At 44.0% G+C, this 12,389-nt stretch overlaps 1 protein-coding gene and 1 long non-coding RNA gene across 5 annotated transcripts in view; one reads left to right on the top strand and one right to left on the bottom strand.

The window, feature by feature from the left end:
• On the bottom strand, window positions 1-2,342 carry LOC139045641 (uncharacterized). Its single transcript, XR_011504389.1, has 3 exons — window positions 2,204-2,342; window positions 1,746-1,998; window positions 1-1,596 (listed from the first exon to the last, which is right to left on the bottom strand). It is a non-coding gene; the product is annotated as an uncharacterized lncRNA (long non-coding RNA).
• The window catches only part of MALT1 (MALT1 paracaspase), a 62,893-nt gene continuing 52,707 nt past the window's right edge, over window positions 2,204-12,389 (top strand). For all 4 annotated transcript variants that reach the window (XM_070512949.1, XM_070512946.1, XM_070512948.1 and 1 more), the window contains exons 1-2: window positions 2,204-2,617; window positions 11,421-11,587. In XM_070512949.1, the coding sequence (XP_070369050.1) occupies window positions 2,343-2,617; window positions 11,421-11,587 (442 nt within the window). In that variant the 5' untranslated portion in view covers window positions 2,204-2,342. The remainder of the gene's footprint in view (window positions 2,618-11,420; window positions 11,588-12,389) is intronic.

The following is a 12,389-nucleotide window of genomic DNA, read 5'->3' as shown; positions in this document are numbered from 1 at the left end:
AGACTGGCCCTGAGCTAACATCCGTGCCCATCTTCCTCTACTTAATATGTGGGACACCTACCACAGCATGGCTTGCCAAGCGGTGCCATGTCTGCACCCTGGATCCGAACCGGCAAACCCTGGGCCATCAAAGCGGAACGTGAGCATTTAACCGCTGCGCCACCGGGCCAGCCCCTATCTTCCACTTTTTACAGATGTGGAAATTGAAGCTGAGAGGTGAAGTGACTTGCCTTAGGTCATACCACTAACAAGTGGCAGCATCAAGATTCAAATTCAGGGCTAACTCTAAAGGTCACATTCTTTCTATACCATTATGCCCAGAGAACCGCAGGAGTGAAATTATGTAATAAAAATGTTAACATTTTATTGAGAGGAGGAAAAGTCCAGTCATAAAATGTAATGTCAGTCCAAGGTAGAGGTTGGAGACTGGTGGATGGGGTGACTGCATAGGTTATAAAACTGCGAGGCGGCAAACAGGGCCAGGACTAGAGAGAAATGAGGGAGGCACCCGCCTAGGGGTAGGAGGAGAAGCAGAGGAGAGGAGAGGAGGGGTGAACACAGTGCCCAGCTGAGCTGGACTGGATAAAACAGCACCTAATCAAATTGGGAAGGATACTCACAGGGTACAACACAGGCACCCGTTTTAACCCTTATGCACATCTGAGAATCGGCATAAGCAACACGTTGCACATGGTAGATTTAGAAAAAAGACATCTGTTGAATCTCAATTTTAAAAGACTAGAAGACAAGACAGATCCAGATTAGACCAATAAAGGCTAGAAGACTTGCTTTCCATAATTGGCACCTGCAGGCACTAGACTCATAAAATATTTGTTCCATGATTTAGGACAAAACAGGAAAACACCAGAAGTGATTGGGAAAGGCTTAACAAGTCAGACTGAATATGAACAAGTTTTTGCATTTGTACGGGTAATAGATACTATGTGTCAAGCAGAGTTAAGTGCTTTACATGCATCAACTCCTTTAATTCTGGTAACAACTCTATATAGTATATTTTCAGTCCCATTTTAACAGATGAGGCAGAGAAATTAAGTAACTTATTCAAGATCATAAAACTAGAATCCAGCAGATCTTTCTGGACCCAAAGGTCATGCTCTTAGCCGTTATACTGCATTCTGAACTCTGAACTCACACTGAATGAAAAAGCATAGCGGCTGCTTGTGCTAGAACGCGGCGGCTTGTGCTAGAGACTGTATGGAGCGACTACCTCGCCAACAGGTAGTTGGAATTTGGGTGTCCAAATTATTGCTACAGAAAATAGCACATAGCATCACACATAGTCCTGTGTGATGAAAGAAGTAACGGCAACAGAAATTCGGCCAGGAGGCCTGGGTCTGGGCGCTTCCTGGCTGGTCACCTTTCATAAGCTGCTTACTTGCTTTTGTCCCTACAGCTTTCAATGCGACAATGGCCTTCGATATTGCTAACATTGGGAAAGAGAGCTCAGGCGCAGTCTGCATTTATTATTTCATCTATTCTGGACCCTTCCAGGGGTGGGCATCCTCTATTAGGCTGCCTGCTTTGATTTATGAAGATTGTGGGTGGCAGTCCGACTCGGAGGAAACCAGACGATTCCTGCGAAGAACAATCATTTCCAAGATCTGATTAGGTTTAAATACACCACAGCCCAGTCAAAAAAAAAAAAAGTCTAGGCACAGATTTCGGGAAAGTTCCATTAGGTATCTCTAGGACCACTTCCCCTAGCAATGCCATAGACATCTAACCCTAAAGAGGAAGCCTCCGCTGAGGTTGCCCACGGCGGGTGCTCCTCGCGTCGCCCGGCACACGCAAGTCACTGAGTCAGCCGAACGCGCCCCTGGAGTAGCAGGCCGGGGGCCGGCAGTGGAGAGCCGCGTGCGCCTCTCTTTTGGCGTGAGGCAATCCTCCTCTCGCAGTCTTGGGAAGCCCCGACGCCGCAGGCTTCCTCGCCGGAGTGGAGCCGCCCGGGCGTAGTTCCTCCGCCGCTTCCTCCTCCAGCTGCAAGCACCCGACCCTTCCTGCTCCGCCAGGACTCCACCTCCCCGGGTTTGAAGCGCGCGCCTCTGCGAGCCCGGCGGCAGCGGGGAGGACGAGGGAGACACGCGGCCGCGCGCACGCGCGCAGGGAGGCCCCGCCCCCGCCCGAGGCCCCGCCCCCTCGGCGCGGCTGGCGCGGCCGGCCGGCCCGGCTTCCCCTGGCAAACCTGTCTCGGCGGGGCGGGGAGCGGAGCTTCCTCCTGGCCGTGCGGTGCAGCGCCGCCCGATTTGTCCTTCCGCCGCTGCCGCCGCGGCGCCGGGCCGAGCGAGGGGGCGAGCGGAAGGGGCGCGGAGCCGAGGCCCGTGATGCGGCCGGCGGTCGCGGCGGCCGTCGCGGGGTCGCCGGCGCGGGACACGTCGCTGTGCGGGGAGCTGCTGCAGGCCCCGCCGCCCCCGGCCTCGCAGCCGCCTCCGGCCGCGCCCTCGGGGCCGCCGCTCTCCGCCCCCGCCGGCGCGACCCTCAACCGCCTTCCGGAGCCGCTGCTGCGGAGGCTCAGCGGGAGCTTGGACCGAGCGCCCGAGGGCCGCGGCTGGAGGAGGCTGGCCGAGGTGGCCGCGAGTCGGGGGCGCCTCCGGCTCAGGTGAGGCGCCGGGGGCGCGGGGGCGGGGCGGGGTCACGTGGGGCGGACCTGGCGGGGGGCGCGCGGGTGGGACGGTGGACACTGTTGTGGGAGGGACTGGCGAGCGTTGGGGGCAAGCGGGATGGTGCAGGGGCCGCTGGTGTGGCGGGAGCGCAGAGGGAAGGACGCGAATAATCTAGAGAAGAGCCTGAACCCAGGAAGGTCCTGGGAAGGCGTGAGGCTCGGGAGTGGACCCCAGGCGTTCACACCCCTTCCCTACCCGCCTCCCGATGAGCTGAGAGAGAGAAGTCCAGGTTGACCAAGGAGAATATGGAGAGAAGGAAAGCCATCTGGAGACCGTTATGATAGGGCAGTAATTCCAAAGCACTTAATACTAAAATACAGAAGAACAGGATGCGGGCACAGACCTGGAAGCCTTAGGAAGGTTAGGAAAGAGAAGTGCAGGTAAAGAGAGAATGGAAGCGAAGGCTTTGGGGTGCAGGAATTCGTGAAGGTTTTTATGCAGCGAGAGAAGGATGGTGGGAAAGACAAACTTAACTCACCATCTTCCTCGGTCGAAACAGCTTACCAAGTTCTCTTCTTGACTTCACCGTGAACGTTAAACTATAAGTAAAACTGTTTTCCTGTTACCGTGCTTGGAACCGCTGTACTAGCGCTGCTTGAACTTTTGGTCTCAGGTTCCTTTACACTCTTAAGAATTATTGAGGACCCCAGAGAGTTTTTAATGTGGCTTTAAATGTGTTACATACATATAATATATACTGGTATTTACCACGTGAGAAATTAAAACTGAGAAATTCTTAAAATATTACCTGAAAAGAATAACTCATTATATGTTAACAGAAATTACGTGTCTTCTGGAAAAACAAATATTTCCAAAACAAAAAAAAAAAAAAGAAAAGTGGCACTGTTTGACATTTTGAAAATCTCTTTAACATCTTGGCTTAGTTGCAGAGAGCTGGCTGCTTCTGTGTGCTTCTACATTCAGTCTCTCTTGCACTGTCACAGGTTGTACAACACTGGGTGCTCCCACATACACTCCCGAGAGAGCGAATGAAATAAATAAATAACGTCTCTGACTTGTAGATCGAGTGACAGGATCTCAGGAACTGCACTCGTGCTTCCTAGACCACACTTACACCCGCCATTCTATACCATTGTTATGATTCAGTCTGTTTTGAACCCCTTAGCGGTTTTTTTACCTTCTCCTATGACTTTGTCTTATACTATAATTATTTGTACACATCTTTATGAACTCCTTGAGAACAGGAACCATCACTTAAGGTTTTGTATGTTATGCATAGAACCTATCTTAGAGTTCTGTAAATACTTTGAATTGACAGGGGACTCATTCATTCACAACTTGAGTGCCTGTTATTTGCTAGAAGTTCCAGAAGGTAAAAAGATGACACATTTTTAACTCCTAGTCATAACGGCTCATCTAGTAATGGACTGTTATTGTGGGACATTCACAAACAACGTGTTGACTGCCATGTTGGGTGTAAATAATAATAATAATGGGTTTTAATCCTTTGCTAAGCACTTAGTGTATACCAGTGTACTAAGTGTTTACATGCATTATCCGCTTTATCTACCTCACAACAACCTTGTGTTTCAGAGAATTGGGATTATTTGGCCATACAGAGGAATAATGGTGTGAGGATGGAATCAGGAATTGGTAAACTTGCAAAGTTGAGCAGACAAATGGCATACTTTCTTTCTGTTCTAGGAAAACACATTGTGCTTTTGGCTGTGTAAAGAAAATCCAAAATACTGTTATTTTAGGCCCATAGATTTCTGAATTTCTAGACTTATGATAATATAAAAAGTTGTCTTTTTGGAGGCGGGGGCTCAGATTACCAGATCTGTGATTGGTTAATTTGTGATATTAACTGAGTTTTATTATTAACTGAGTTAGTACTCTAGTTAGGGAAGGGTCTAGGCTTTCCTGAAGAGGCCCTGGGAGCAAAGACTCCTATTTGGTGATCAAGGAGAGAGAAGAAAGTCAGTAAGGCCCTGCCACTGAAGAAGCGAGGCTGCTGAAATCTAGAAGTAGTGGATACCTGACATCAGGTGTTCAGTTTTCCTCCCCAAGCCTTCAGTCACGTTTTGTTAAAGACTACAGAATGGTGTTTGCTTTGTTTGTGAAACTAACGGAAAGGTTTGAGTCCACATTTCTGGTGAAGGCGGGATAGAGAGAAGGGAAGTTGCCTAGCCTGAGGTGACAGACAACAAGGGGCATGGGGTGGTGGAATCTGGGAATTTCGGGGTGGGAAGTCTGATAAGACACAGAGGGAGTTTCACCAGTCTCCTCAGATGGTGAAGGTTAGTTCAGAGTAGGTTAGTTAAGGAGTGTGTGAGGGCAACCCAGAAGGTTGGAGAATTGGGGACTGTTAAGCTCATATACCTTTTGAAATCAGAAGTAAACTGATATAATAGAGGTTAGCACTGAGAACTTAGAGACTCAAGAGTGACAACAGAAGGGGCAAGGTAAGCTGGTCATGCTTACTCTACTTAAGACAAAGAAAGTTATTCTAAAACTATTCAATACTGATGACAGAAGAGCATCTATGATGGTAGAAGGTCCTAAGGGAGGCTTTCTCTAGTATCAGACCTGGGAGTTGCGGTGTGAGAGTCCAAGTGGATAACACTTCCCGTGAAGGTATGAAGTGCTTTCCTCAAAGTTGCTGGATTCACCACCCTGAAATCTCAAAAAGTTGCCTATTCTGTTTCTCTTCACTTTTTTTCTGACTCTATACATTTTCTGCAAACTAGATGAGAATTTAATAAATACACCACAAACATCGATTCTGAACTGTCTATCAGGGATTAAGAATAATTTGTTTCCAGATGGTTATTGATGACTCAGAATAAATCCTTGCATATAGTTTAGTTTCCCACAACCATGGACATATGGGAATGCCCTAAATACAAACTCAGCCCTAATTCCATTCCACACTGACCTAATATTGAACACCCTTTGCTGTCATTGTAGATAGTCACAGTTCTGAGAGTCTTACCCAAGCTATGTAAATTCTCTGGTGGCATAGAACATCAGAGCCCCAAAAATGACAGAGCTTTCAAGGGGCTCTAATACTGTCTAACTTCCATGAAGGAGAGAACTTAGAAATAGGCTGTGGAACGTGGACCAAGGAAAACAGTCATTGCCTACCTACTATATTGAAGGTGTCCTTTGAGCTGCAGAAATCCTGCCCTCAAGCACTTTGTGATAGGAATGAGAAGAGTGTGAAAAGTTGCAACAAAAGGCTTCCTCCTGTCTCTAGGTCTTCTGTCTCCCTATCTCTTAGGTCTCTGAGTTTTGGAGTGCCCTAGGGCCCAGGCTTTGTGTCTCTTTATCTACACTTCTTCACCTAATCTCCTTCTTGGTGTTATCTTTTAGTCTCATAACTTGACATATATTTAGATTGATCACTCTCAGCTCATATCTTCAGCCCATATCTTTGCTTTGAACTCCCTGGATTCTTATGAGTAGATGCCTGTTTGCCATCTCCTTTTGAATGAAACGGAACATGTCCAAAATTTAGCTTCTTCCTCCATGAACCTCTTTTTCTTGCTGTTTTCTGCGTCTCAGTGAGTGGCAACTGCATCCATCCAGTTGCTAAGCCAAAAACTTGAGAGGCATTCCTAAGTCCACTTTTATACACCACACGCGTTTTATCAGCAGATCCTGTGTGCTGTGCCTTCAGTGTAGATCTAGAAGCCAGCCTCCGCTGCTACAACACTGGGGCAAACCACCACTGTCTCTAACCTGGACTGTTCCAATAGCTGCCTGACTTCTCTTCCACCTGCTTTGCCCTCACCTCCAGTCTCTTCTCCAGATAGCAGTAAGAATGATTCTTTTAGAACATTAGGTCAGGTCTTGTCCTTCCTCTGCTCAAAACCCTCCAACTACTTTGCCGTCTTGCCATGAAAACACCATTTAGCTACCAGTGATATGCTATTATTATCTCCCTCCCTCTCTCTACTCTGGTCACACTTGCTTTCTGGTTTTTCCTTGAACACAGTAGGGTGTTTGTACCTGCTGTTTACTCAGCCTGAAATGGTCTCCACAGATGACCACATGACTTCCTCCTTCACCTCTTTGAGTGTTTGCTTAAAAGTCACCTTCTCACTGAGGTCTTCTCTGATCACATTATTCACAGTTACCCCTGCATCTGCTCCACGCTACCTGTACCGCTGCTTTGCTTTGTTTTTCTCCAAAGCACTCATGACCATTGGATGGATGGATACACACATACCACCTACAGAGAGAAATCTCCCTCTCTCTGTCTCTGTCTATCTATCTGTCTGTCTATATCAGTATATATATATCCGTCCCTCTCCTCTAGAAAAATCCAGGAGGATAGGAAATTTTATTTTGTTGGCTGCTGTATCCTCAATACCTAAGAAAAATGGTTGGCCTATTTTAGGTGATTAGTAAGTAGCTGTTGAATTAATGAGTAAAGATTCCAAAGAGTAAATGTACCAAGAAGAAAAGCAGAGAACCCTGAAAGCAGTGCCATGGTTTGTACCCTAAAGGGTGTATCGTGTTCTATTTGATTATATATTCTTAAAAGTAAAGATAAATATAGATGTATTTTTTTAAAAGTAAAGTCTTTTTGTTTCAGTAAGTCTTTTAAATTAGATCAGAAATTCTAAATTAGGGCTGGTAGAAACCACTTCAAAGCATAATCTTACAGGAATGTAACTAAAAAAGGAAAGAAATAAAAGTTGGGTATGTATAAGCACCATCTTGGCTGAAAGCCAGCGCCCATGCGGAAAATCAGTGAAAGGAAAGGAGAAGGGGAGTCTTGTTTTTCTTCTCTGCCTCTTTTATTGGAAGAGAAATCATGTCTGCTTCAATTTGATCTTTCTTCATTTGGGGGGAAAAGTTCAACTCCTTTTTCATTTTCTCTATGTCAATGTAAACTTTAATTAAAGCATGACTTGGTTGCATTTGATAAGATGGCTTTTTAAAGATTTTATTTTTTTCCTTTTTCTCCCCAAAGCCCCCCAGTACATAGTTGTATTTTCTTCGTTGTGGGTCCTTCTAGTTGTGGCATGTGGGACGCTGCCTCAGCATGGTTTGATGAGCAGTGCCATGTCCGCGCCCAGGATTCGAACCAACTAAACACTGGGCCGCCTGCAGCAGAGCGCGCAAACTTAACCCCTTGGCCATGGGGACAGCCCCAAGATGGCTTTTTAATTTCATGTATCAGATCCTGGTAAAAACTATATTTAGCATACAGCATCCTTGTTTTTATAGATCTCATATTCTAATTATTTGAAAAGTTGGTACTCCTTATACTATCTGTAATACTGGTTCCTTGACCTGGGCATTACAGGGACTAGTGCAAGAAAATTTTACAAAACAGGACCAACAGGCATCTTCAGTTTTTGTTTTAGCTACCATCATAGTCACCGTTATTTCATAAAAGAAAGGACAGATTAACACTAAAAAAAAATAGGAAAGAGGGGCCAGCCCCATGGCTGAGTGGTTAAGTTCACGCACTCTGCTTCGGTGGCCTGGGATTCGTTGGTTTGGATCTTGGGCACAGACCTACACACTGCTCATCAAGCCATGCTGTGGCAGCATCCCACATAGAAAAACTCTAATGACCTACAACTTGGGTATACAACTATGTAGTGGGGCTTTGGAGAGGGGGGGAAAAAAGAGGAAAATTGACAACAGATGTTAGCTCAGGGCCAATCTTCCTCACCAAAAAAAAAAAAAAGAAGAAGAAGAAGAAGGAAAGACGATCTTAGAGTAAAAGACAGTCTCATTGTCCTTATTTTGATCATTTTACCATGGACTTCAGATTGTGCTGCCACTGGTCTACAGTGCAGAATTGGGAATGGTTCCTCTGTATTATGATGATTCACGTTTAACAAGAATAAAGTATTGAATATACAAGGTTAATTAGGATACTTAGAAAAGAATTCCTAGTTAATATAGTGACTGGGGGACCTTGGAGGACATTATCAGCTTACCAAAATAGTAGCTACTCAAAAACTTTTTCAAGGAAAAGCTAAAACAGTTTCAGAAATAAGCATAATTAAGAAATGAACCTTTGGGGCGGGCCCCATGGCCAAGTGGTTAAGTTCCCACTCTCTGCTTTGGCAGCCCAAGGTTTCACCAGTTCGAATCCTGGGCATGGACATGGCACTGCTCATCAGGCCACGCTGAGGCGGTGTCCCACATGCCACAACTAGAAGGACCCACAACTGAAAAAAAAAATACACAACTATGTACCGGGGGGGCTTTGGGAGACAGAGGAAAAAAGTAAAATCTTTAAAAAATAAAAAATAAAAGAAATTAACCTTAATATTCTTTTAATATCTCCTCATTTTGTTGCATAATGAGAGCTAACTTTTGTTGAGTACTTATTATTTGCTGAGCACTGTGGTAAGTACTTTTCACTTGCATTATCTAATTTAATTCTAACCATCCTATGAGATAGATGATATTACTAGTGACATCGTTTTGGTTGGATACAGTTTTTTCTTTATGAGATAACCGACTTTATCGGAGAAGTGTGAATCTTGGGTGACCATTATGTAAGTGCTATGGCAGCCTTTTAATAAAACTGATCAAAATGAATGTGGATTAAGAGTATTTCAAGTCATAGGAAAGCTTGTTGACCTTGACTCTGCCATGGCTGTGGTACTTTGTGTTTGTCCCCTTCCACCTACCCAGGCTTTCAGGCTCTTCAGTTTTGATTGGAATTCAGGTATGAGTAATTAATATGGGCAAGACAGATTTTTAGGCGTTGAGGGATTAAGAAATAGATATATATTTCTCATAAGTAAGCATGAAAGAAGAATATATATAAGAAATATATATATATGATGGGGTTTCTGTTTTCAAGGAGTACTGTAATCTAGTTGGGTAGAGACGACATGCTTATGAAAGAAAAGCTCACAGTTTTAGGGCAAAATTGTGTCAAACAAAACATACAACAGGGGTCTGCAAACAATGGCCCATGGGCCAAGTTTGGGCCACTGCCTGTTTTTATACAGCTTATGAGCTAAGAATGGTGTTTATATTTTAAAAATTATAAAACAACAAAAAAACCAAGAAAGAAGAATATCTGACAGAGACTGGCCCATAAAGCCTAAAATATTTCCTCTCTGGCACTTTACAGGAGCAGTTTGCTAACCTCTGGTCTGTGAGATGAGCACCATTGGATTTTGTTTGGTCTTGGTTGTTTATTAGGTCTCATTGGGAAGGTTTTTATTGTTTTGGTTGCTTGATTTTACTGTATTTTTTTTTTCTTCTTTTGAATATTTTTTACTTATACTTTCTCTTCCTCTGAAACAGTTGAAGTCCATACTCCTTCCTTGTCCCATTGTTTATGGCCTTCTGCAGTCTGATCTTAACCTGTCTTTCTAACTTTGTACATCACTACTGAGCACAGTCACACTGAAAAGGAAATTGCAATGTATGTTAAATATTGATAAATACTGTTAAACTGATACAAAAGGGGCCAGCCCCGTGGCCAAGTGGTTAAGTTCGCGTGCTTGGCTCCAGTGGCCCAGGGTTTCACGGGTTTGGATCCTGGGCCGGACATGGCACCGCTCATCAGGCCACGCTGAGGCGGTGTCCCACATAGCACAACCAGAGGCACTCACAACTAGACTATACACCTATGTACGGGGGCGGGGGCGGGGGCGCAGAAGAAGAAGGAAAAAAAGAAAAAAAGAAGATTGGCAACAGATGTTAGCTCAGGTGCCAATCTTTAAAAAAAAGAAAATGCTAATACAAAAAGGAGAATAGTTTTAGCAAAAGGAGAATGAGACAGAATGTAAAGATTCTTTAGAGCAGGAGTCAGCAAACTTTTTCTGTAAGGAGCCATATAGTAAATGTTTTCAGCTTTGGACTACTCAACTCTGCTGTCGTAACAGGAAAGCAGCCATATACATGTGTAAATGTGCAAATGAATGAGCATAGCTGTGTTCCAACAAAACTATTTGCAAAATCAGGCGACTGGACACGTTTGGCCCACAGACCGTAGTCTGCCTGCCCACCCATTAGGGTGTTTCTAGGTGCTTAGAAGTACTTTGAATGTCAATAGCACTAAGTGTCTTTTTAGAAAAATTGTTGCAAAAATCAGTGCACATAGTAAAAAATTCAGTGATACGAAAGGATTTATAGTGAAAAATGAATCATCCGGGTATGAGCTCTGCTCCCTTGGCTCCTCTCTCTAGTGCAACCACTGCTACCAACTTCTTGGCTGTCTCTTCAAAGTTACTCTGCCTATATAAGAACACGTATATATTCTTGTTAATAAAAATAGTATCATACAGAACATAAACTGTTCTGTATCTTAGTTTTTTCATGTGAATACACACGTAGACATTACTTTGTTAATACAAAATACTGTGTTAATTTTTTTCATTTTTCAGTATGTCTCAAAGATTGATGCCTCTTTTTTGAGTCATCTTATACTTTATGTAAGTACAAGAAAGAGTAATTTATCTGTTTTTCCTATTCCCTATTCTGAAATTAAAGGTGGAAATTTTTATCAATATCAAGGCCAAATTTTTCTCATATCCTGTTTCGAGATTTCCCTCATTGTCCTGATTTAGTAGTCATTCGGAGCTGAGTTGGAAAAGGGAATAAAGAGGAATCCCCTGTAGTGGCAGGAGGAAGAGGAAAGGACAGTAGCAGTCATAATGTAAACAGTTTTTCATCACTCAGCAACTCGTGGTTTATTCCCTACAACACCTATGATGGTGCCAAACATACAGCAGGCATATATTGAAGAAAATTGTTGACTTGGATTAAATCTGTTGTTTCCAGTGGCCTGGACTTGGAACAGTGTTCTCTTAAGGTCTTGGAGCCTGAAGGAAGCCCGAGCCTATGTTTACTGAAGCTAATGGGTGAAAAAGGTTGTACGGTCACGGACTTGAGTGACTTCCTGCAGGCTATGGACCACACTGAAGTTCTTCAGCTTCTCAGCCCCCCAGGTAGGTTTCTCTCTTGGGTATGTTCTCCAGGAGTTCATGGAGGCAAACTTAGAGGAAAATATCTCATTTGACCAGATCAATTGTGTTAAATGTTTTTAGAAAATGTCAATGTCTGGAATCTCATTTTTTTCCACAGCTTAAGGCTAAAGAACACATAAAAAGACAATAAAATGCATTGATTGGATTGTGGTTCAAAAAATCAGCTACAGAAGACATTTTGGGGACAAGTAGAACAATTCAGATACAACCTGCATGTTCGATATTAGAGAATTATCGTGTGATAATGGTGTTGTAGTTCTACAGAAGAATGTCTTTATTACAGTTGCCAACATGATGATTTTGAAGTGTTGGTTGACTTAACCATATGATTTTTTCCTGAATATACCAATATGGGGTGAGGTTTCTCACTTCCAAGGTCAGATGTGAGGACTTGGAAACAGTCCCTCCTCCCCACAACTACAGATAGAGTTGGTCAACTAAAGTAGTATCAGGCAGGACAGACCGTACCCTCTAAGTCACCTGATGACAGCAGCACTGCAGCCTTTTCTCAGGGGTCCACTTTGCCATTATAGGACCCAGTAGAAGCAAAGAAGCCAGTGAAGATCCGGAGGGCAGTAGACGAAGGATATGATGCTTTCATTTTACATGGTTGTGATGGATGCAGTTTTCATTACATAACAAATTGTTTGTGATATATTTTTAAGTTAACATGAGGAACCTAACATTATAATCCAGATCTTATTTTTAACTTTGTCAGTTCTGGGGTTGGGGAATTAGGGACACAGGGGAGTGGTGTACTATC

The sequence above is a fragment of the Equus asinus genome, chromosome 7 (assembly GCF_041296235.1).
Source record: "Equus asinus isolate D_3611 breed Donkey chromosome 7, EquAss-T2T_v2, whole genome shotgun sequence".
NCBI classification, from domain to species: Eukaryota; Metazoa; Chordata; class Mammalia; order Perissodactyla; family Equidae; genus Equus; species Equus asinus.
Note: the sequence above shows the minus strand (reverse complement) of the source record. Positions and strands in the feature narration are given on the sequence as shown.